The sequence below is a fragment of the Dermochelys coriacea genome, chromosome 4, assembly GCF_009764565.3.
Source record: "Dermochelys coriacea isolate rDerCor1 chromosome 4, rDerCor1.pri.v4, whole genome shotgun sequence".
Taxonomy (NCBI): domain Eukaryota; kingdom Metazoa; phylum Chordata; order Testudines; family Dermochelyidae; genus Dermochelys; species Dermochelys coriacea.
Genome location: NC_050071.1, coordinates 127,298,049 through 127,323,181, shown reverse-complemented (window position 1 = coordinate 127,323,181; position 25,133 = coordinate 127,298,049). Strand labels below are relative to the sequence as shown.

Sequence of the window (25,133 nt, the reverse complement as noted above, 5' to 3'; positions counted from 1 at the left end):
ACCAGTGTAAGTTTATTACCCAATCCACCACCACAATTTGGAGAGGATATGCACCAGCTCTTGTTCCTGAGTAGATTTCCCAAGCATTTCAAGCAAAACTCTCACTGTTTTAGGTCAAATATAAAACAGATTTATTAACTACAGAAAGATTTTAAGTGACTATAAGTGGTAAGCATACAGATCAAAGTTGATCACCTAAGAAATAAAAGTAAAATCGCAATCTGAGTTCTATAAACTAGACAGGATATGAATTAAGTAGTTTCTTACCCTGATGGTATAGTTCCTTAATACACAAGCTGGGATTCTCCTTTCCAGCCTGGAACCACCTCCCCAGTTCAGTCTTTGTCCTCCAGATGTGTTTCCAGGTGTTGAGTTGTGGGGGGAGAGAGGAGAAATGATGATGTCACTTCCCCTCCTTTATAGGATCCTCCAGCTTGCTGGAAAGATCTTTTGCTATGAGGTGAGTCAAGTAGTCTCCATTGTCTACGTGTTCTCTCTGAGAGGTCTCCATCGTATATACTTCCTGGGGTAGTCCTTGTGCGTGTGTATTCCCCTTACTGGGCCATCAACGCTGTCTGGCTTCTCCATTGTTGTACCTGAAAGGCTGGTTGTGGGTGTTTCCCAACATATTTCAGTAACACACACATATAGCAAAACTTCATAATTTCTCATACAATGATAGCACATACAATCCAACCAGATATTGATGTTCAGCAGATCAAGACTTTTAAAATGATAGCTCACAAAGCATGCTTTGTACAAAATGCAACATAATTATATCACCATGTTAAATATGGGGTTGCCAGAGTGTTGCTTTGGGGTACCAAATGTGACACATGCAAAATAGTGATGTGATATCCCTCTCCTCGATAAAATTTTGTTGGAAAAATTCTGTAGATACTAATTTTTATTAAAATTTTATATTGTCATAAATTAAAATGCAATTGTTAAAATAAAATGGAGTAATTACAAATTGTGATGCATTATCCTAGCTTTTATTTTACTGTTCGTTCATGTGCTAATTTGTGAGACAAGGCGGGTGAGATAATATTTTTTTATTGGCCCAACTTCTGTTGCTGTGAGAGACAAGCTTTCAAACTTGCACAGAGCTCTTTTTCAGGTCTAGAAAACTCACTCAGAGTGTCATAGCTAAATAGGACTATAAAAACACAGCATATTGCTAGTTTGTATAATTTATTAATCAGAGTCGTCTGTTCACCCAAGTTAGTGAGGATTTCTGTGGCTTTTTCAAATGAATGGGTGGTATCCATTTGTTGCAGATCAGTATGTTTTAACCAGTTTTTTAAAAAATGTAGTGTCCAATTACATGCTATTGTGATTTAAATCAGACTGAAATGCTAAACTTTTTTTCCCCCTTGAAACTTGAACTTCCAATTTTTATTTTTATTTTTTTTTTGGTACAGGAGGAAGCCTGTTGTGCTGTGAGTCATGTCCTGCAGCGTTTCACCCAGACTGTTTAAATATTGAAATGCCAGATGGTAGCTGGTACTGCAATGACTGTAGGGCAGGAAAGAAACTCCGTTTCCAGGATATCATTTGGGTCAAACTGGGAAATTACAGGTCTGAGGAATGGACTTACATTTTTTCATTTAATATAAATATAATATAATATAAAATTACTTTTGCTGAAAGTAACTTGAAAACAAGTTTTGCATGTGGAAATCTGTTAAACTAGGGGATTGCATGCTTTGGTGCTTCTAGAGGCCAAGGTCACTGCGTGAACCAAGGGTTCCTTGCTTGACTCCTTCCCCCCCCCTCCCCACAACTGTTCTGTGTGCTACCCTGTCATCCTCTTCTATTTCAGGGACTCTCAGCAACTCTATGTGCCCCTCAATTCTCTACCCCCCCCCGGCCAGGAGCTGTTTATCCCATGCTCTTTTCCCCCATACTATTGTGACCCATTCTCTCCTTGCCCCATGCAGTGGCTCTGTGTGTCCCCTCTCCCTTACCAGGGATCCCCATTTCCCCCATGCTAGGAGCTGTGTGTGTCCCCCCCCATTTCCCTTGTAACTGCTCCTATTTTAGTCTACCCTGTGTCTAGACTAGAGTGTCACCCACTGCTTCTGTAGGCCAGGCTCATGGCACACATCAATCGTTCTTTGTATCCCTCTCTCATTTCAGTGATGGTCCCTATTGTATTCCACTAATGGTTATGCACATGCACCCTGAGCTTTTGAAAATAGTATTGTCTGTTGGTCCGCACATGCGCTTGCTCTACCTCATGGTTTTGATTGAGGTGATAAAGGGCAAGGCGGACTGACCAGGCCCTCAGATCCTTCTCGCCACCATATGGTCCAATTCAGAGCATTATCTGTTCTCTAGTCTCTTGTGACGCACTTTCCTCAATACAGGGGAAAAAAAGACTGTTTTATGCTTGTATACAGTTCAGTATTTTGTTATTTTTGTAGTAGTTTTAGTGTTAGCAGTAGGTTTTAGGATTTTAAGGACTTCGGGATACTGTTTTACTGACCCCCTTCATTCTCCAGTACCCACGCTTGGGTACTGGATTATGCTGAAGACTCCAGGGTTCAAGATCTGCACTTCCTGCCCTCGCTCATTTTTGATCAGTGACGAGCACCAACGCTGCCTTTACTGCTTGGAGGAAGTCCACGTTGCATCAAGATGCATCTGTCTCTCCTTCCCAACCCATACCTAGAAAGGCCGGGCTCTCCGCTTCAAGAAGCACCTCATAGAGATCACCATGAGGCTGCAGTCGGATCTAGGCCAGGGAACCACTCTGTACATCGGCTTGAGCAGTCGAGGAGCACGCCTCCTACTGCAGAGTCCCAATCTGGTTCTACCAGTAGTAAGGACCCCATGCCAGGGACTAGCCATGAGGCAAGGAAGCATGTCATAAGCATGACAGTAAACTTTCCTTAAGGCCCAAGAAGGACTTTGCATCCTCTAAGTCATGGAAAAGCAGTGCGTTCCCAGGCTCACAAGCATGGCAAGAAGTCACATAGAACACTGGATCCACTGGTTCCAGTTACTGAGCCGTGTGCACCTTCTGGATTGGTACCACCAAAGTCACAGGAATCATCGGTTCTGAGGCAGTTCTCCATTCATGAACTGTTTGTCCTGGATGAGGTAAGATTGCCACGTCTCCCAGTGCATTTGCCTCATAAGAGACCCTGCTCCCTTGCATTGGACTTGCTGCCTTTGGATCATGTTCCTGAGCGCACCCCTGTGACTCACTTGAGTTCTGACAACGCTGCAATTCAAGCAAGGCTGTGACTTCTCACATTGGAGGACTGAGATGGAACACCAGGTCCGCCTCTTCTGTACCGCTGACATAAATACCAGAAGGTTTAACCTACTCAGTAGCAATATCCTCTCTTTCCTCAGGAGCCACTGGTACCCCATTCTGTGTTGTCCACTGCAGCAACTGCTGGATTTTTCTGATTGGCTGTACTGTGCCTTGGCCCTAATATCCCCCTTCAGAATTTGCCCGATCCACCTGAGAGGAGTCCCCCATCTCGCCACTCGGGCCTTCATCTAGTAGATGTTCGGAACCAGGTTCGGAAGATGCACCGGCTAGCCTGACTCCGGTGCCGCCAGTTCTGGAGCGGTTCCCATTGTCTCCAGATGCAGCAGTGTAAATTCCTTCCTCCCCATCCCAGCCAACTACCACCAGTTCCTGGAATTGATATGGAGGGTGGCTGATGCCTTCCACGTTCCCCTGGAGGAGGTGCAGGACAGCCAACATCAATTACTTGACATTCTTCATGCATCATTACCAGCTAGGGTGGTGCTACCAATCAACAATGCCATTCTTCAGCGGGCACGCACTGTGTGGGATAACCTGGCCACTTTCGCACATACCTCGAAGGGGGCAAAAAAAGATATGCTCCTCTAAAAAGGATCTGAGTTTCTGTTTTCTTACCCCTCGCCCAATTCCCTGGTTATTCAGGCTGCTACTGAATAGGCTAGGCAACAACACCCACATTCCACTCTGACAGATAAGGAGGATAAGAGATTTGACCTCCTAGGTCATAAGGTCTTTTTTTTCAACCAGCCTTCAGTTTCTCATCTCTGATTACCTGGCATTACTGGCAATATATGACTTTTTGAATTATGGCCAGTTAGACCTTGTGGACAAGCTTCCCTGGCAGAATCATATCTGCTTCCAGGTTATTTTAGAAGAAGGCAAACAGATCGGCAAGACAACGCTCCAGCCGCAGTAGATTCAGCGGACACATTTTTGCGCACTGTGGCCACAGGAATTGTCATGAGGAGGATGCGTTGGATTCGTTTCCCAAGGGAGATACAGAACACAATTGAGGACCTCCTTTTTGATGAATCTCGGCTCTTTAACCAGAAGACTGATTCCCTGGACTCCCTTAAAGACTCTAGAGCCACCCTGCAATTGCTTGATATTTATACGCCAGCTCCCAAGTACGAATTCTATTGTCCATTCCAGCATAACGGCACAGATCTCCTCAGTTCTTCCATCTGAGCCTCCCTATAAGCATTGAAATATCCAATGGCCCCATCTGCCTGGTCCGTCAGCACAGTCTTCAACATCACACACTCCATGTTTGAGTAAGCGATATTTCTGAGTGCCTTTTAAGAGAGCTATCAACCACCTTGGACCCCACAGTTTTTACAACCCACCCTCTTTGAGAGCTATCTAGCACTCTTTTTCTACCAGTGTGGAGTGAGGTCCTGGATGTCATTCAGATATGACTATACGATCATATTCATGATGCTACCTCATCCATATCCTCCGTCCTGATCCCACCTTCGAGACCACTTTCATGACAGTATTCTTACCCTAGAGATGGACTTCCTCTTTCAGAGAAGAGCAATAGAACCTGTTCCCACAACCTTTCAGAGTGCAGGGTTCTTCTGTACCTATTTCCTGGTACCCATGAAAAAGGGAGGATGGAGACCAATCCTAGATCTCAGTCGTTTCACCCACTTCATACAGAAGCCAAAATTTTGTATGGTCACTCTTGCAGCCGTCATACCCTTGCTAAAAAGAAGCATGTGGTTTATGGCTCTCGATATGCGGGACACTTTCTTCCACATAAATATCCATCTAACCCTTTTTCTACTTGGCCACATGATGGTGTGCACATACTTCACCCCATTTGCTCACCTTCACTTCCGCTGACTACTGCTGTGGTTACAGAGAGTCTATTCCTGAGGCTCCATTCCATGGACAACCCATTGACAGTCCCCCACCCCCAAGGTTCTTTCCTCCCTTTGGTGGTGGACAGACCCAGCTTAGGTGTGCACTGGGATGCCTTTTTTTCTGTCCTCCCCAAGCACGACGCTTGACAGATGGGGTGCCCATGTGGGCGAACACATTATACAAGGGAGTTGGACCATTTGGGAATCTGGGATACACATCAACATCCTGTAACTTCAGATGATGAGAGCAGCATGCATTTCTCCTCTCCCATCTGTTCCCGTCATGTTCTCATCATGTCAGACAATACCGCCACCATTTACTACATAAACAAGCAAGGGGGCATAAGGTCACCAGTGCTTTTTTGCGGAAGCAGTTCTCCTCTGGAAATGGTGCATCACACACAGTATTCTATTGTCAGTGGCTCCCAGGGACTCGGAATATGATTGAGGATGCTCTCAGCAGGAATTTCATGGCCGACCACGAATGGGAGCTGGACGACTCTGTGGTCACGGGCATTGTTAACCGTTGGGGGACTCCAAACAGGGATCTTTTTGCCTCCCACGCTAACACCAAATGCTTCCAGGACTTTTCCAGGGATGGGATTGGAGCCTGTTCCCAAGGTGATGGCCATGTCATTTGCTGGTCCAATCATATCAGTTATGCCTCTTCCCCCCATACCCTTCCTGCCCCAGGTCCTCCACAAGATTCAGCGGGAGAGAGCCACGGTCATCCTGATTGCCCCATTCTGGCCTCATCAGTTCTGGTTTCCTCTTCTCTGTATGTTGAAGCATCCTCTGTTTCCACTACTGATGTTCCCTGAACTGCTCACACAACACAATGGCAGGATCAGACATCCTGATCTGCAGATGCTTCACCTGAGAGCCTGGTTTTTGGATGGGCATCTTCACTAGATGTACAAGACATCCTGTCGAGTAGCAGGAAAGGATCCATGAGGCAGTCCTACCAAATCAAGTGGAAATGTTTTGCCTCCTGCGCCTATGAGGCGGCAGACGTTCCTCTCCTTTTAGACTGTCTCCTGTGCCTGAAAGCGTCTGGACTCGCTCTCAATTCCATTAAGGTATACATAGTGGTCTTTAGTGCTTTCCACCCCCTGTGGAACGGCACTCTGTTTTCCTTCGCCCATTGACTGCAAGGTTCTGAAAGGGCCTCATCTGAACTTATCCTCCTGTTCTCCCTATCGCTCCCCAGTGGGACCTTAACCTTGTCCTCACAGCATTGATGAAATAGCCCTTCGAACTTCAGGCCTCATGCTTCTGTTCTCTTCATGAAAGTAACCTTCCTGGTAGATATTACCTCTGTGAAAAGGGTGGGAGAACTGGGGGCCATGATGGCGGACACCCCTCACAACCACCACATTCCATAAAGATGAAATTTCCCTGCGCTTGCATCTCAAGTTTCTTCTGAAAGTTGTTTCTTGCTTTCACTTCAACCAACCCATACGCTTACCTTCCTTCTTTCCGAAGCCGCACACCTCAATGGAGGAATGGTGCCTTCGCCCCTTTGATGTCTGTAGATCTCTGGCCTTTAACCTGCAGAGGACGAAGCCGAGACTATTTGTTGCTATAGAGGAAAGGATTACAATGCAGGCCAGCTCCACTCAGAGGATTTCTAAGTGGGTTTTGGGGTGCATCACCCTGTATCGATTATTGGGACTGTCTCCACCCCTTGGGGTATGAACCGACTCCACAAGAGGGCAAGCATCAACTATAGCCACACTTCACAATATGCCACTCATGGACATATGTAGGGAGGACACGTGGAGTTTGATACTTACCTTGTCTTCCCATTATGCCCTGGTGCAGGACTCTGCGATGGATGCGTCATTCAGCGTGGCTGTTCTCCGTTCCTTAGTTCTGTCATCTTCCTCACACCTTCCTCCTAATTAGGCACTACCCTCAGTTGAATAAAATAGGGACAATCACTCTTAAGAAGTTACTTACCCGTAACTGGAGGTTCTTCAAGATGTGTGGTCCCTATCTGCATTCCAATGATTCACTCTTTACCCTCTGCTGTGCAATTTGCAGTGAAGGAACTGAGGGTGCAGTTGGTCCACCTCGCCCTTTATTGTCTCTGTCGAAACCGTGAGGCAGAGCAAGAGTTCATGTGCGAACCAAGGGACACTACTACTTTCAAAAGCTCTGGCTTGACTCAGGGCACATGCGTATAATCATCAGTGGAATATAGATGGGGACCACACATCTCAAAGAACCTCCGGTTACAGATAAGTAACCTCCTCTTCCCTTCCAAAGTCTTTGTGTGCCACTTTCATATCCCCCTCTATCTGAGACATATGCAAATATGTATTGTTAAGATTATAATCTGTAGCTGGCTAGATTATATATTTTCAGTTTGGGAGAGAAGTCTTTCAGGGTGTCAGCATTTTAAACTCCTTTGGAACAATGAGTAGAACTGAGTTTGAGGGGCAGAATGTTCTGCTGGAAGGTATTAATGGAACCATCAACCAGTTCTTTGATCTATAGACAATTAATTAAAGACCTGGTTAAAGCTGTTGGTTTTGTTACTCAGATGTGAGCAGCTCTGTGTCCCCTAGTTTCTCCTTGCTGGTTTTTGACTTTAATCAAAATCAATAAGGTGTTCTACCCATTGATACCTAGAACATTTCTTGAAATTTGAGAATTGATTGGATGCAGTGTTTAAAATGCCAATGCATTGAGAGCAGGGCCGCTTTTTGCGGGGGGGGGTTAGGTTTAAAACTGCTCTATTGTGTTTTGTTGTCGAGTGATTTGCTCCCTTAAATCTTGTTCTACAAGACACCCTATTCACAGTACATTAAGTAATAATAATTGATTACTATTAAGCTACTGTTGCTAAATTGTCTTTTGGAGGAAGGTTTGACTAAAATGCTGTCCTTTTTGTTTTATTTGTACTTCTGTGATAGATGGTGGCCTGCAGAAGTTTGCCATCCAAAAAATGTTCCCCCAAATATCCAGAAAATGAAGCATGAAATTGGAGAATTTCCGGTGTTTTTCTTTGGTTCTAAGGATTATTACTGGACACATCAAGCTCGTGTGTTTCCATATATGGAGGGAGACAGAGGAAGTAGATACCAAGGAATTAAAGGAATTGGGAAAGTCTTCAAAACTGGTATAGAGCTTTAATCAAACAAAAATTAATCTTGTGGAGTGTATGCTTTGCTTTTTTTAAACAGGATACTGAGCCCAGGTCTGCTTATGTAGTATCTGATGTCACAATATACATCAGGAGAATTGTTCAGAACACTTTAGTTATTATTATTTCGCTGATTTAATAGCTTTGTTTCCGAGACTTCTAGCAGAGTATAACCTAAGCAATGCATTGACAATTTTGCTTTTCTGATAGGCAAGCATTAAGCATAAATGACCATCACAAAACTTTAAGAAAATCCTTTAAATATATTGACATCCTATGAATAAGGAGAGTGTTAACCATGGTGCCTCCTTTTGCTGTACATTGTATTTTACAAGGATGTGTGTATATCAGAATGCTGTAACACTGAAATACAGCAGAGGCTTAAAAGCTGATAATTATGAAGTTAGAATAAATACTACTTACTTCACTCATGCAAAGCCATTTTACATTGGCAGTTAATCTGTGAATCTGATCGTTCTTCAAGTGATGGTTCCTACACGTATTGCACATGTGGGTACACATGTAACTGAGTCTGAATGTTTTTAGCAAGTAGTGTCCATTGGTCTCCACATGCGTAGTTGTTCTCCTAGTGCTCAAAATCAAGAATGTAAAGGGAAGTGCAGACCAATGCCTCTCCTGTTCCTTTTCTTATTGCCACATGGCCTGAGTTGGCATCCTCCATGTTTGCTTTGATCTTCCTATACTGTGAACCTATGAATACGCTTTTAATAGTTTAGTTTTTTAGTGTTTTCATAGTTAACATAGTTTGTTCTCTGTGTAAAGAGGGACTGGGGTTCAAGAATTGTCTCCCCTGCTCCTGTTCTGTCGTCTTCAGCGATGACTACCAGTTCTCCCTTTATTGCCTTGGGGAAGCCCATATTGCCACCAAATGCAGAATCCTTCCCTCCCCTCCAGACACAAGCTCTGGTGTCAAGGCAAAAATTATTAAGCCTAAGAAACTCTCACAGTTGAGTAGGGGATGTGAACATAGGCAGGTACATATCTGCCTCTAATAGAAAGGATTCTTCCCCATGTCGGTCAAAGTCAGGCAAGTTCTCGTGAATGGGCCCTAAAGAATTTAGTTCCATATAAACCTAGCCAAGAAGGAAAGGTGTGAAGGAAGAAGGATCCAACGATACTAGCTCCAACTCCATCCCACAACCTAATGAGCAGTGCCTAATGATTCCATCTGGATGTTCAATGCTGGGACCCCATCTGATGGCTCTGATGTTCTCCATGAGGTTTCCCCTAACATTAGACCACCTTATGATCTGATCCTCTGGTACTTTTCTTAGGAGTCCTCAAACACTAGGGAGGGACTGAAGCCTTTACCTTGCTAGAGGAGATATTCACCTTTTCGGCACACAGTATCCCCTAATATTGGGCCCAGCTCTTCTTAGAGATATCTCTACACCTGGGAAAAACATCTTGACGGGAAGAGTATACTGCCGCCTTGCAACCACAACCCAGAACATCCTCCCACTGGTACCGTCAGCAACACTGATAGAATAGAAGCCTATCATTTCATCAAGAAAAATCTGATACTACAGATGGGGTTTCTCCCCTAAGAGAAACAAGCCCAGTCAGAGGCCAAGGATAGTATTGGAACTATCCGCTTCATTCCAAATATGGCTACACAGGGGGCTGCTGGTACCCAATGCCTTGAGGCCTCCCCCTCTGGTTGAGCGTTCTGGTCTTAGGGAAGCTTGTGTGATCCATACAGCAGGCACCCTGGATCTGTGCAGGAAGCACACCAACCCTCTGTTCCAACTGATGCCAGTTGGCTCCATCAGAATTTGAAGAAGAGAGAGCTTAATTGGACTCAACAGTTCTGATGGTTATGTTGTCCTCCTCACTGGATGAGGCGATTGCATCCTCATCTCCCTCTCCGCCCAATGACCACAAGCAACCAGGAATTGTTGCAGAGATCCAGGACACATAATAGACCCTACTGGACATCATCTGGCTCTTCAAGATTGGCCCTTCCAGTTAACCGAGCCATTTTGGATCCACCAGATCAGTATGACACACCCCTGCCTCTTGTCCCATACCCTGAAGAGAGCCTGGAAACAATATTTTGTGCCATCTAGTGGGGGCAGAGTTTTTATTCATTCATCTGGTGCCCTACTCCTTAGTGGTGCAGTTGGCTACAGAAAGGTTCAGGTGCAGTACTCCAAGACTGGTCTATTAGACAAGGTCACTAAATGCCTCAGCCTTCTGGGTAGGAAAGTATTCTCTTTGGCTAGTCTCCAGTTCAGAGTTGCTAACTACCAGGTAGTTTTAACAAAATATGATCTCCTAAATTATGTCAAATTTGCAGACTGTAAAGACAGACTTCATAAACTCTCATATGAATCCACATATAAGAAGCTTCTTTTCTTTTTCTTCCTTTATGCCACTTTTCCTGATAAAGGTTGCGGTGGCAACATGGAGAGTAGGGTGGGCCAGACCCCCCTTTTCCTGGGCAACAGGTTCAATTTACTGGAACTAAGGGTAGTCCATTGGGCCTACAATGCATTCCTCCCACTCATCTGATCTCGTTATAGCCAGATGATGTTGGACAACATAACAGTCTTCTGTAATCAAGCAGGAGAACAGGATACCTCCCTCTGTGTATAGACAGTCGACCTCTGGAATTAGTTAATCAGATATTATATCACTCTCTCACCAGCATACCGATGAGGTCTCAGTCTCAGCAGACATTTTTCAACAGACCTCAAATGGGAGATTGACAATTCCTTTTTTAACGAGATCTTCAGCTCAAGGCATGGTATTCAGATGGACATCAGATGTACAGCATTCATGTTCAATAGCAGTTCAATCCATTGTCAATCAGATCAGGAAGGAGTCTGCCAGGAAATATTATTCAGCCAAATGGGAAGCATTTCTCCTCTTGTTCACAACAACATTAGTTGTTTCCAGAGTTCCCTGGTATCCTAGTTTACTAATTGACCCTTAAGACATCAGGTCCCTTTATCAGTTCCCTATGGGTCAATCTGGCAGTAATCAGCGCTTTTCATCCTCCTATTGTGGTATCAGTGGATGTTACTTACCTGTAACTGGAGGTTTTTTGAGATATGTGGTCCCTATTTGTATTCCATAACCCACGCGATTTGCAGTAAGAAAAGGAAGTGGAGATGTGTCAGTCTGCGTTTTCTAATTATACTCTGTTTGGAGCACAAAGAGAACTACTACTTGTGTGTGGACCAATGAATGCGGCTTAGTAAAAATTTATGGACTCAGGCACATGGAGTACATGTGTACCCAGAGTGGAATACAGATGGGGAAATCATGCATCTCAACCTCCCCTTAGAGGTAAGTAAACTCTAGTTTTCTTCACTTGCAGTGTAAAGAAAATTGTTTCAGCAGTCTTTGCATATTAGTCATCTGTGTAAATACCCATGTATGTTAGTTTTTGAATGTACAAAAATGCATTCTGAGAAAAAAAGTTCAAGCTGGTTAGGTGGAGAAGATACAGTCTTGGGTACAAAGTAAATTGTGTCATTTATAATAGATGCCAGCATAAGCTTGGCACACCATCTGGAGTGGCTCACGACAGTGAGTGCCAGCCTCAGGACAGACTGTCAAGCCCAGGGCAAAACCCCCAAACTGTTACATGTCCTATAATTGAATTTCACCAACCCAGAAACAAGTGTGAACTCCTAAAGCACTGTAACACTCTTACCGTGGAGTCACAGACAGTCCCCGTGGGCATTCCATTCTATCTTGCTGCCCAGGCACGCTGGACCTTGCTTACACCAAAAATCATATCAATATTCAGGTTACTCCTAGTCCCAAAAGACTAAAAAGAAAAGGAGTACCCGTGGCACCTTAGAGACTAACAAATTTATTAGAGCATAAGCTTTCGTGAGCTACAGCTCACTTCATCAGATGCATTTGGTGGAAAAAGCAGAGGAGAGATTTATATATATATATATATATATATATATACACACACACACACACACACACACACACAAACAAACACACAGAACATGAAACAATGGGTTTATCATACACACTGTAAGGAGAGTGATCACTTAAGATAAGCCATCACCAGCAGCGGGGGGGGGGGGGGGGGAAGGAGGAAAACCTTTCATGGTGACAAGCAAGGTAGGCTAATTCCAGCAGTTAACAAGAATATCAGAGGAACAGTGGGGGGTGGGGTGGGAGGAAGAAATACCATGGGGAAATAGTTTTACTTTGTGTAATGACTCATCCATTCCCAGTCTCTATTCAAGCCTAAGTTAATTGTATCCAGTTTGCAAATTAATTCCAATTCAGCAGTCTCTCGTTGGAATCTGTTTTTGAAGCTTTTTTGTTGAAGTATAGCCACTCTTAGGTCTGTGATCGAGTGACCAGAGAGATTGAAGAGTTCTCCAACTGGTTTTTGAATGTTATAATTCTTGACGGCTGATTTGAAACTATTTCACATTTGGTGACAATGTATACCTTCAAATCAGCGGCACTGCGATGGGTACCCGCATGGCCCCACAGTATGCCAACATTTTTATGGCTGACTTAGAACAACGCTTCCTCAGCTCTCGTCCCCTAATGCCCCTACTCTATTTGCGCTACATTGATGACATCTTCATCATCTGGACCCATGGAAAAGAAGCTCTTGAGGAATTCCACCATGATTTCAACAATTTTCATCCCACCATCAACCTCAGCCTGGACCAGTCCACACAAGAGATCCACTTCCTGGACACTACGGTGCTAATTAGCGATGGTCACATAAACACCACCCTATATCGGAAACCTACTGACCGCTATTCCTACCTATATGCCTCTAGCTTTCATCCAGATCATACCACTCGATCCATTGTCTACAGCCAAGCGCTACGATATAACCGCATTTGCTCCAACCCCTCAGACAGAGACAAACACCTACAAGATCTCTATCATGCATTCCTACAACTACAATACCCACCTGCTGAAGTGAAGAAACAGATTGACAGAGCCAGAAGAGTACCCAGAAGTCACCTACTACAGGACAGGCCCAAGAAAGAAAACAACAGAACGCCACTAGCCATCACCTTCAGCCCCCAACTAAAACCTCTCCAACGCATCATCAAGGATCTACAACCTATCCTGAAGGACGACCCATCACTCTCACAGATCTTGGTAGACAAGCCAGTCCTTGCTTACAGACAGCCCCCCAATCTGAAGCAAATACTCACCAGCAACCACACACCACGCAACAGAACCACTAACCCAGGAACCTATCCTTGCAACAAAGCCCGTTGCCAACTCTGTCCACATATCTATTCAGGGGATACCATCATAGGGCCTAATCACATCAGCCACACTATCAGAGGCTCGTTCACCTGCGCATCTACCAATGTGATATATGCCATCATGTGCCAGCAATGCCCCTCTGCCATGTACATTGGCCAAACTGGACAGTCTCTACGTAAAAGAATGAACGGACACAAATCAGCCGTCAAGAATTATAACATTCAAAAACCAGTTGGAGAACACTTCAATCTCTCTGGTCACTCGATCACAGACCTAAGAGTGGCTATACTTCAACAAAAAAGCTTCAAAAACAGACTCCAACGAGAGACTGCTGAATGGGAATTAATTTGCAAACTGGATACAATTAACTTAGGCTTGAATAGAGACTGGGAATGGATGAGTCATTACACAAAGTAAAACTATTTCCCCATGGTATTTCTCCCTCCCACCCCACCCCCCACTGTTCCTCTGATATTCTTGTTAACTGCTGGAATTAGCCTACCTTGCTTGTCACCATGAAAGGTTTTCCTCCTTCCGCCCCCCTCCCCCCCCCCCCGCTGCTGGTGATGGCTTATCTTAAGTGATCACTCTCCTTACAGTGTGTATGATAAACCCATTGTTTCATGTTCTCTCTGTGTGTGTGTGTGTATAAATCTCTCCTCTGCTTTTTCCACCAAATGCATCCGATGAAGTGAGCTGTAGCTCACGAAAGCTTATGCTCTAATAAATTTGTTAGTCTCTAAGGTGCCACGGGTACTCCTTTTCTTTTTGCGAATACAGACTAACACGGCTGCTACTCTGAAACCTCCCAAAAGACTAGTCGCTTACTCCGGTCAACTGTACTTCAGATCTCAAATAAAAAAAAAAATGCTTGTAACCAATCCTATAATTAACTAAAGATTTATTAACTAGGAAAAATAAATATGAGAGTTATTTACAAGGTTAAAACGGGTAAAGATATACACACACAAATGAAATACAGTCTCAGGTTCCAAAAGTTGGTCACAGCTGCTATAATATACATGCTTTATATGTCCTTCAGGGCTAACCCAAGCTAAACCGTTGGGGACTCTTTGCTTGTGCTTAGAAATCCTTGCCCCTCAGAGTTCAAGCAGCGTATCACCACAAGTTTCTTCTGGTCAGGCATTTTTATTCCCCTCCCACAGAGTTCAGACTGACAGAACACAAGCGTCTGAGCTGTCTCGTCTTCATGTGAGTGGGAGGGCAATTGCACATAGTCTTCGTCCTTTTATGTTACACAATGGCTCATTTGATTTCAATGGGCCCTCTTGTCTGCAGCCCCAGAACTTTACAGTAGTTAATGCTTCTTTCCTGCTTGGTGAGTTACACAATTATAGAGATTTATAATGCAAACTTTTGCTATTGCTCTATACCATTGGGTACAGATAAGTGAAACTAATATATGCTGCATTCTACGAGCATAAAGTCTAAACACATTCTTCTTACTCTGATATCTATTTGAACAATATTAACCAGACTGGTTTCCAGCTATGTATTTGTTAGTGTTGATTGGGGCCTGGTGCCATGGCATATCTGCCAGCATCACAAAGCTAAACCAGAATTTTACAACCACTACAAAAAAATCCTTGTTCCAGATATCATACACTGATTAATTGTGTAAAATTCTCATGGTTCTAACTACTCAAAGTCAATCCAGACTGGATCTTGAGGATCTCAGCTGTTTACCTCTAACCTATATTCCACTTTGAATTTAAAATCATACTATTTCTTCTGCTTGGAATGGAGGGTGCAGGACCTCTTCCAGAATGGATATCTTTATCTTTTAAATTGGATTGTACATTGTGGCTGCATAAAGAGACAAAGAACCCTATTCTTACTGAAGCATCTCCATATCCCCATCTTAGGAAACAGAGCGTACTCACGTTTTACATTTCCACTCAACATTCCCAGTATGTCACTGAACTAACCCAATTGTTTTTATTTCTTACTATTTTATTTTAGCAATTCTTATAATATCCTTACTATAGAGAGGAGTTTATATACAGATACTTAGATTTGTTTCTGTAGAAGGGGATTAAAGCGTCTAGAAGGGGAGGTAGAAGATACTATAGGATTAACTAAATAAAAAAACCAGGAGGGGCATGGCGGGCTACAGGGAATAATAGTCTGTCTACAAGTTCTAATGATATAACTGTTTTTTAGCCTTGCAAGAAGCTGAATCTCGATTTCGAGAAATAAAACTTCAGCGAGAAGCCAAAGAAACCCAAGAAAATGAACGTAAACCTCCACCATACAAACACATAAAGGTAAGGTTTGAGGAAATCTGCTGTGGCGGAGAAAAAGGTGGACAAATTTTAAGTTGTAGAATTTATTTTGAAATGTATGGATATTGAACTTAATACAACTTTTAAAAAAATGCATTTCTCTTAATATTTGATCTCCAGCAGTGCCCTAGAGAATCTAGTCTAAATCGGAAACAGTTCAGGATAAACTCAATGAAGGTCCAATCTTTGGACAAGGGGTGCAGATATCTTTGGAGAATGAAAGAAATAATTTGATCTGTCTTTGGGGAGAATACTATTGAAATGTTGGTGTGAGCAGCAGTGTGTTGTTTGGATTGGATGGGCAATGTGAGATGGGGAAGGTGTAAGGGATGCAAAGGAGAAGGTTGCAGTTGAGGCAAGAGATAACCATCAGGACTTGGAGAAGGATCTTGGTGATAAATTTAAAAGAGCTGACTTTTCAAAATCTTGGAGAGGAGAAAGATGCAGGATTTAAGAAGAGCTATGAAGGTGGGGGAAAGATGAATCTGACACTGAAGTTACAATCCTGAGTAGCTGAGAGGACAATGGCAGTGCCTACAATTAAGAGGAGGGAATGAGAAGAGAGCTTAGGAGGAGGAATAAGTCTTTTTTCATCATGCTAAGTTTGAGATGATAGCAGGACAACTAGAAAAAGATTGAACACAGGAAGAAGTCACCGTGAGAGATGCGGATTTGGGGGAAGTCAGCATTTCCTTCCTGTGGGAGCAGTTGTGCTCACTCAGAAACAGAATTGAAAGGGTCTGGAATGTTTAAAGTAGGCATCTGAAAACAGAATTGGGATTGCCAACTAGTAGTTGAAGAGAAGACACTGAAAGATTGGATGGAAAGGTAGGAGGAAAAGCAGAAGATTATACAGTCACAAAAACCTGGGGAGAGAATGATCATCTCTAAGGAGCAACAGATGGATTAAGGAAATGTACAGAGAAAAGAGGTACTTTATCTCACTCCTTGTGACCAAATTTATGACCTTAGTGAAAACAGAAAAGGTCACTAGCAAAGTGAATTTTATATTCAAAGATAAGAGCCTTCAGTTAACAGAAGAAAAGGGTCGTATTGGTCACCTAAGGACAAAAACGACAGATCCTAAGGACAAGAACAAGAGATGGCAAAATATATCAAGGAACTCTATAGTGATGATAGGCCTGAAAAACCTCAGCTAGATGTGAATTAAGTAAGCCTGCCAGTAATAGATGATGAAATCATGTCATAAGTAAAAAGACTTCTGAATGGAAAAGTGGTAGGTTAGGATGGAATACCGATTGATTTTTTAAAAGCGTAGGAGATACAGGCTCGAAAGGCCTGTCAAGAGGTAATGAAGAATATATTTATGACAGGAGAATTGACAGAAAACTTTTTACAACCTCACTGTGTACAAATCCAAAAAAAGACCAACACTGTGGATTGTAAAGACTACAGAACAATCAGCCTAGCATCGCATGCTTCTAAGATACTTTTGTGAGTTGTTAAAGACCAAATACAAGGAAAGATTGTAAGGAAATGAACAATTATAGTGTCAAATATGAAACGAGCACAATAAACGCCATTATGAACTTGAAGCTCTTATTAAAAAGATCCGTTGAGGGGGAAAATAGTATATTACGTTTTATTGACTTCCAAAAAGCATCTGACAGAATCTACAACTACAAATTGCTCAGCATATTAAGATCTCTGAGATTGATGGATATGAGCACCAAATAATAAAACAATTGTACTCGAATCAGAAGATAAATATAATGGGAGATAAAAATAAAAATAAAAATTTGAGAGATCAAGAGGAGAAAATGTTGTTGTTTAATGTCACTGACTTTATTCAACATTTATCGAGTGTTTGATTAAATGAATCAAAGAAACATAAGGTATTAAGATGATTCGAAAATGGGCGAATAGCATTTGCTGTGCAGATGACAATGCTTTTGGCTGATTCTGATGAAGTTCGTGAAGATTATATATGAATATGGTCTAGAATTGAATGTGGACAAGACAAAAACTATGGTGGAATACAAGGATACTGGGAAAATGTGCACACTTTCCAGTGAATGATGCAGCTGTACAGCAAGTGAAAAATTACTCCAATTTAAGAGGCATCATTACATACGATGAATATAGGGATACTGAAATTAGCACCACAACAGTAAGACATTCTGGAAGAATAAACATCTGATGAGAAGGGACATAAATCTAAAGACTAAATTCTATCTTTCTTAAAAACTTAGATTTGACCTGTGTTAAATCACAGCTGTGAAACATGGGCATTCAAACAATTGATAATTTAAAAGACTACAATCTTTTGAATTATGGTGTTGTAGAATAATTCTGAAAATATCATGACTAGACAGCATAATCTGAGAAAAAGTACTGGAGATGATTGGAACTGAGCAAATGCTGGTCAGTGATCTTATGAAAAGAGATAATTTAAAGAGCACATTTTTAGGAAATTTAGTGGTTGATGTATGTTTTATGGGCACTGGAAGGTAATGTTGTGACGGCAGAAGAAACATGAGAAAAAGATGATCTTGGATGGACGATGTGGTATCCTGGGTGTATCAAAAGGACTATTCATTCACAAAGACATTAGAAGAGGATAATACAGAATGGGCTACCCTGGTTGCAAACCTCCACAAATGCAGATGCTATCTAAGGCCTGATCTACACTGGGGGTGGGGGGGATCAGATCTAAGTTACACAACTTCAGCTACATGAATAACGTAGCTGAAGTTGACATACTTAGACCTACTCACCGCGGTGACTTCACTGCCGTGAGTCGACTTCTGTCGCTCCCCTGTCAACTCTGCCTGCTCCTCTCGAGGCGGTGGAGTACAGGAGTCGACTGGAGAGCGCTTGGGGTCGATTTATCACGTCTAAACTAGACATGATAAATCGACCCCCACTGGATCGATCACTGTCTGTCAATCTGGCGGGTTGTATAGACATACTCTAAGAAGAAAAACAGTTTCAATGGAGTGAAGAGTGAAAACTGGATTACATGGGGGTGTTTCTAGGCAACACGGTCAAAGAGCTCTGAGGCATTTGAGAAGGGTGTGATGGAGAAGAATTTGGATAAATAAATAGGTTCAGAACGGTATAAGACTATGTTTGAATATAAGTGTAAGGGAATGGAAGAGGGAGTGAGAGAGGTCAGCAGCTAGGATGAAATGGGACAAGAGTTAGAGATGAACCAGAGATATGACTAAGTCCAAGACTACTGATGGAGAGCATGGAATGGGTTGTGAGATGGGGAGGAGAGCTTGTACTGGATAAACTCTTATACTTGACTATATATTAATCTATAAATGTTTTGGGGTTTTTTTAATCTAACGTGTTTTAAAATATTTGAATTTTTTTTGTTTTATTCAGGTGAACAAACCTTGTGGTAAAGTTCAGATTTATACTGCTGACATTTCTGAGATTCCCAAGTGCAACTGCAAACCCTCAGATGAAAACCCTTGTGGTTTTGATTCTGAGTGTCTAAACCGGATGCTAATGTATGAATGTCATCCACAAGTTTGTCCAGCTGGAGAACGCTGCCAAAATCAGTGCTTTACCAAACGCCATTACCCTGAGACAAAGATCATCAAAACTGATGGCAAAGGGTGGGGTTTGGTCGCTAAGAGGGACATAAAAAAGGTAGGAATCATGACATGTCTCAGTTCCTGATTATACAAATTAATATTTCAAAATTACTCTGGGGGACATTTTATGTTGCACATAAAAGAAAAACATTTGAATCTTTATCTCTGAAAGGAATTTATTTGCTCAATCGTGAACATCAAAATAAAAAGAGAACTCTTCATTCCACCCTAATGAAGCATTGGTAGCTTGTGACACTGTTGGTGGGCTTGCTATGTTCTTACTAGTGACATTCTTCTACCCTTCAGGGAGAGTTTGTGAATGAATATGTTGGCGAACTAATCGATGAAGAGGAATGTAGGGCAAGAATCAAATATGCACATGAAAATGACATCACTCACTTCTATATGCTCACTATTGATAAGGTACAGTATTCTACAATTTTTCCTATTTGAATGTAATTATAATTTTAATACACTTTTGACTTCCTTTCCTAAGAAAAACAGTATGGAAGATAGTAGGCCAGAAGGCTTGACCTATCAATTATGCTTTGGTTTGTAGCCTCAAACACTCAAAATTCTTTTCACTTTGTGGATGTTTGCTTTATTCAACACTTGGAAAAGAGGTGATAAGCATTTCTGGAAATGTCTATAGAAGATTCTTGTCATTTTTATTTTCTTGCCTGCAGCAAAGCACATCAAAGATAAGCATATACCCATTTAAAGTCATAGGGGAAAATTTATACGTTTGTTAGATATAGTAAGTCTGTGAATTAAAAATTAAACAGGTCACTTGAAGGGAGAGGGAGGAATTATAACTGGCAGGGTAGGTCAGGTTTTTTGGTCTTCTAATCTGAGTTTTCAGCCATTATCTTTGTCTCTGTTTCTTTTTTTAAAGCAAGGATCAGCAGAAAGACACCCAGGAACACCATGCTCTTTTGTAGAAGCTCTTTCCTAGAAGTACTGTCTGCATATTGCTCACTTCCAATCATCTTCACTATGCATAGTACAGTTCTCTGTGTCTCTGCAGATGCTCTTACTTTGTCCTGTAGGATTTAGTTACTATCAAAGAAGTAGCTCATCACCTAATGAAGATTAAGCTATAACCATCCAGTTACTTGATTCAGTAAAGGGGTAAAAATCGAACACACCACTCCATAATTTGAAATATCAATACTGGAAATTTGTAATTGACCCTTGATGTAGCCAACAGCCTGTGGTTGTTAGTCAGTTTTTCAAAAGTATCCATACATTTGCGTGCCCAGCATGTGCATGCAGATGTGATAACTGTATGCAAATGACCAGTTAAGCCTGTAACTGGCCATTTGCTGACAAAGTTACTAGATTTACACACACACAGAGTCAGAATAATTACACACACACAATATAAACTGGCCCTAAATTACAAGGATGACGTTTTAATAAAGTCATTTAAATACTTTCCTTTTCTGATATGTTGCTTTTGAAATAACACCAGAATGCAACAAATTAATAAGTAATTTTGCTTCCCAACTCAGTAGAGTGCAACATAAATTCTTCGTCCACTGCCCAGCTTCAAAAAATTAAGAACTCTGAATCTATTATTCCTGTCCTAATCCATTGTTCTACCTGAAAGATATAATGGTATTGTGTTTTTCGCATAAATTTTTGATGGGTCTGATCTCATAATATGCAAAAGACTTACCTAAATAGAGAGGACTCTTAAACAGCTCTTCAAGGAGTCATGTTTTCAAAACTATTTTGGGCTACTTTCATTACTTCATTTTTTATTGTATGTGGTGTCTTTGGGGTTGTGGAAATTAAAAGATCACTGGGTGTAAGGATGCAGTTGCTTAAAGACAGGTTTCAGAGTAGCAGCCATGTTAGTCTGTATTCGCAAAAAGAACAGGAGTACTTGTGGTACCTTAGAAACTAACAAATTTATTAGAGCATAAGCTTTCGTGGGCTACAGTCCACTTCATTGGATGCATAGAATTGAACATATAGTTAGAAGATATCTATATATATATCTTACTATATGTTCCATATCCATATATGCAATTTCCACCTTCTCTGTATGTATATATACACATCTTCATTGGATGCACAGAATGGAACATATAGTAAGAAGATAGATAAACACATACACATACAGAGAAGGTGGAAGTTGCATCCATCTATCTATCTATCTATCTTCTTACTATATGTTCCATTCTGTGCATCCGATGAAGATGTGTATATATACATAAAGAGAAGGTGGAAATTGCATATATGGATATGGAACATATAGTAAGAAGATATAGAGATAGATAGATAGATATCTTCTAACTATATGTTCAATTCTATGCATCCGATGAAGTGGGCTGTAGCCCACGAAAGCTTATGCTCTGATAAATTTGTTAGTCTCTATGGTGCCACAAGTACTCCTGTTCTTTTCGCAGTTGCTTAAAGACAACTTACTAAATATTTTTTTTTGGCTTGGACAAGGATAATTTTTTTTTTTTTAAGAAGTCTGTGAAGAACTTGTAATGCCTGCAAACAAATGGCGAATTGAAGAATACTATTTAATATGGTATTTTCAAAACATAAGTGTTTTAAATATAGAGTTAAAAGTAAACTGATTAACTTGTTTTTTTTATTTTTTGAAGCTTTTACCTGTATAAATCGGCAGGCTCACAAGCAAACCTATCCTGCCATGTGACTGTGATAGATGTTGGAAAAATGTGAGCAAGATCATGAGTATTGCTTTGGGAGTGTCTCATCCCAGTTTATGAGAGACACAACAGTTTTCAGTACAACATGTAAAGATGAAATGTTTGCATGTTTTTGGGTGAAAAGAGCATTCATATTCTTCAAAAATTACATGAACACTTTAAAATAACTTATGTAATTTCTTCTGATGAATAAAATTTTCTTTTTATTACTCTTTAATTTCCAGGACCGTATTATTGATGCTGGCCCCAAAGGAAACTATTCTCGTTTTATGAATCACAGCTGCCAACCAAATTGTGAGACTCTAAAATGGACAGTGAATGGAGACACTCGTGTAGGCCTGTTTGCTGTGTGTGATATTCCTGCAGGTGTGTATACTTGTGTTTTAATGCATGAAGTTTAAACCTACTGCTACATAAATCTTTGTTGAATTTCTGTCAAATGAGACTTGATGTGAGACAGTTATGGTTTGATTTTAACTGATTAAATTCAGAACAAGTGTTCTTTAGGGAGCTCAGTTTGTTTTCTTTTTGTAGAAAAGAGAATGTGGATTCATTCATTTCCTTTAATAAGCTCATCCTTATTATTGAGCCTTAGACAACCCTAGAAAAGGATGCTTTATATTATTGCTTATTATTTGTATCATGGTAGCTCCTACAGGCCCCATTTAGTATTGGGGTCCCACTGTGCTGTGCTCTTTCACCAATACATAGCAAAAGACGGTCCTTGTCTTAAAAAATAATTTTGTTCTTTGAGATGAGATTTAGCATGTGGGTGTAACAATCAGAGTGGGGAAGGGAGGATTTAACAAACAGTAATAAAAACATGTTTACATAGGCCAGCTGTGTGCACACCTGGATAGTTTCACATCAGTTTATATAAAATGTATAATTGAATAAGATAAATATTAGAAGTCTGTACTGGACATCTACCTCGTCATTATCAATGTTTGTGAACTATACAGAGGGAAAAATAAGATGTCTGATCAGAGACTAGACACTAAAAGGGAGAAGCAGAGTAGAACGTTTACTTGTGGATTAACTGTTGATGTATTTTGTTATTCTGTATTTCTCATTTATTAAAGGGAAATGATATACAGTCTCTTATCTTTTGTTCAGGGACAGAGCTGACTTTTAACTACAACCTTGACTGTCTGGGCAATGAAAAAACTGTCTGTAAATGTGGTGCCCCAAACTGCAGTGGATTTCTTGGGGATAGACCAAAGGTATGTAAAGTGTAGTCTGAATTTAAAAGTATCCTCCTTCAAAACTAAAATTAAGTATTCAAAAATGCATGTGGCAATATGTATGTTTGAGTATGTGGGAGCCGGAGGGAGGTTATATTGTATGAAAACTTTAGCAAATAAAGTAACATCCTCTTAAAAACTATTAGACATCTACTTCCGAGATCCATAGCAATTGCTATGGGGGAAATAGTCCCATATATTCCTTCCTCTTTCTGAAGGAGGGTGTGTGTGTGTGTGTGTGTGTGTGTGTGTGTGTGTGTGTACATGTATGTACATTATGCTGTCCACTCCCTTCATGGGAAGGTGTGAACATTATGTTGCCATTAGATTTTTCCATGCAGAGGTTCAGTGGGACTGGTGAGGTTTCTGCTGCTGCTTGCCTCCCCTTTGTAGGGTGCTGAAGACATACCCCTACCAGGGAAAGACTGAAGATTTTGCCATTGGATAAGAGAACCTCTCCCACTCAGTCATCTCTTTTCTCCCCACATATCCTAAAATATGTGACACGGGAACTGATTTCCTGAGGGAATTTCCTCAAAACTTTCTAAGCACCCTGAAATTTCTTCAGGAGACGTCCCCTTAGTAAAACTTAACTTCTCTCTATGTAGAAGTGGGGAGAAGCTGAGTTGGCTCAGCTATTAGGGGAGAGGCTGTTATTAGATCCTGAAATCCAGTGGAAAACATAGGTAGGAGGAGGCACAGCAAATAGCCTTCCACTGTTGCATGTCTCCTTTAGAGTGTGAAAGAAAGGAAAGGATGTTAGAAGCGGTCAGAAATTGAGCTGAGAACTCAGGCTGTTGGTGATTGAGGAACTGGCAAGAGCACAGTGAGTGGGGGGGGGAAAGAAGATGCTGACTTTTTTTTCTTTTTTTAAAATCACTGCAACAAGCTTCCCACGTCAGTTTCACATTTTGAAATTTATTTTCATAAAGAAAAAACAATAGACTTTCTTTCTTAAAATGAAAGTTTAGGTCTCCAATAGTTGCTTGGCCCCTTTTTAAAGTCCACCATAGCCCAACAGGCCATTCTGACATTATAGTTTACCAGTACTTTCTCCTCTGAAAATTATAATTTTGTGCACTAGATTTCTCAAAGTTCTTTCAATTAAAGCTCATATGAATTTTTCTGAACAAGCAGTTTTGAAGTATTTGAAATGTATCTGACATCTGTGTTTTTCCTGTACTATTACTACTAAGGAACAGCATCTTAATCACCTTAAATTTGGTCAAAAATTGTAATCTGGGCACAGGCCACATGCAAAAATGAAGTGAAAATAACCTGTATTGCAGTTTTTTGGGGAAACGGCAGAGGAAGGGAAAATCAAACTCCTAAGGAAAGAAAGTTTCAACTGTAACTATGGAGAGGCTACTGTCTAATATTTGGTCCTTGATATTGCTCAATGCTAGACGCTTCAGAGGGAGGATGTAAAACCTCCACAATGCCCCTAGTAATACCTTTTTAGAAGGGTTTTTTCACTCCAGCTTGCGATCAGCTCACACACAGAACCCTGCAGAAATTAAACATCACGTGTCAGTTTTAGCAAGCTTTCTGGTTTGCTTGGTAAGGTGGGCTTATTTGAACATGTTTTAGTGCAGCCAAATGTGAGGTTATATGTACAGCCAGGATCAAAATATGTAAGTTACTCATGGGAGATAACCATCTGAATGTGGCCTCTCAGTGTGATGCTATGATTGACAACCAATTTGATCCTTGGATGTATAACCTGGTGAATATCCAGTAGAGATGCAGTATTACCTCTGTGTACAACATCAATG

The 25,133-nt window shown here is 41.3% G+C and overlaps 1 protein-coding gene across 6 annotated transcripts in view; it reads left to right on the top strand.

The window, feature by feature from the left end:
• NSD2 (nuclear receptor binding SET domain protein 2) overlaps positions 1-25,133 on the top strand; it is a 151,983-nt gene that overhangs the window by 113,964 nt on the left and 12,886 nt on the right. For all 6 annotated transcript variants that reach the window (XM_038400406.2, XM_038400412.2, XM_043512593.1 and 3 more), the window contains 7 exons: positions 1,425-1,581; positions 8,079-8,284; positions 15,734-15,837; positions 19,210-19,479; positions 19,731-19,847; positions 22,339-22,480; positions 23,231-23,337. In XM_038400406.2, the coding sequence (XP_038256334.1) occupies positions 1,425-1,581; positions 8,079-8,284; positions 15,734-15,837; positions 19,210-19,479; positions 19,731-19,847; positions 22,339-22,480; positions 23,231-23,337 (1,103 nt within the window). The remainder of the gene's footprint in view (positions 1-1,424; positions 1,582-8,078; positions 8,285-15,733; positions 15,838-19,209; positions 19,480-19,730; positions 19,848-22,338; positions 22,481-23,230; positions 23,338-25,133) is intronic.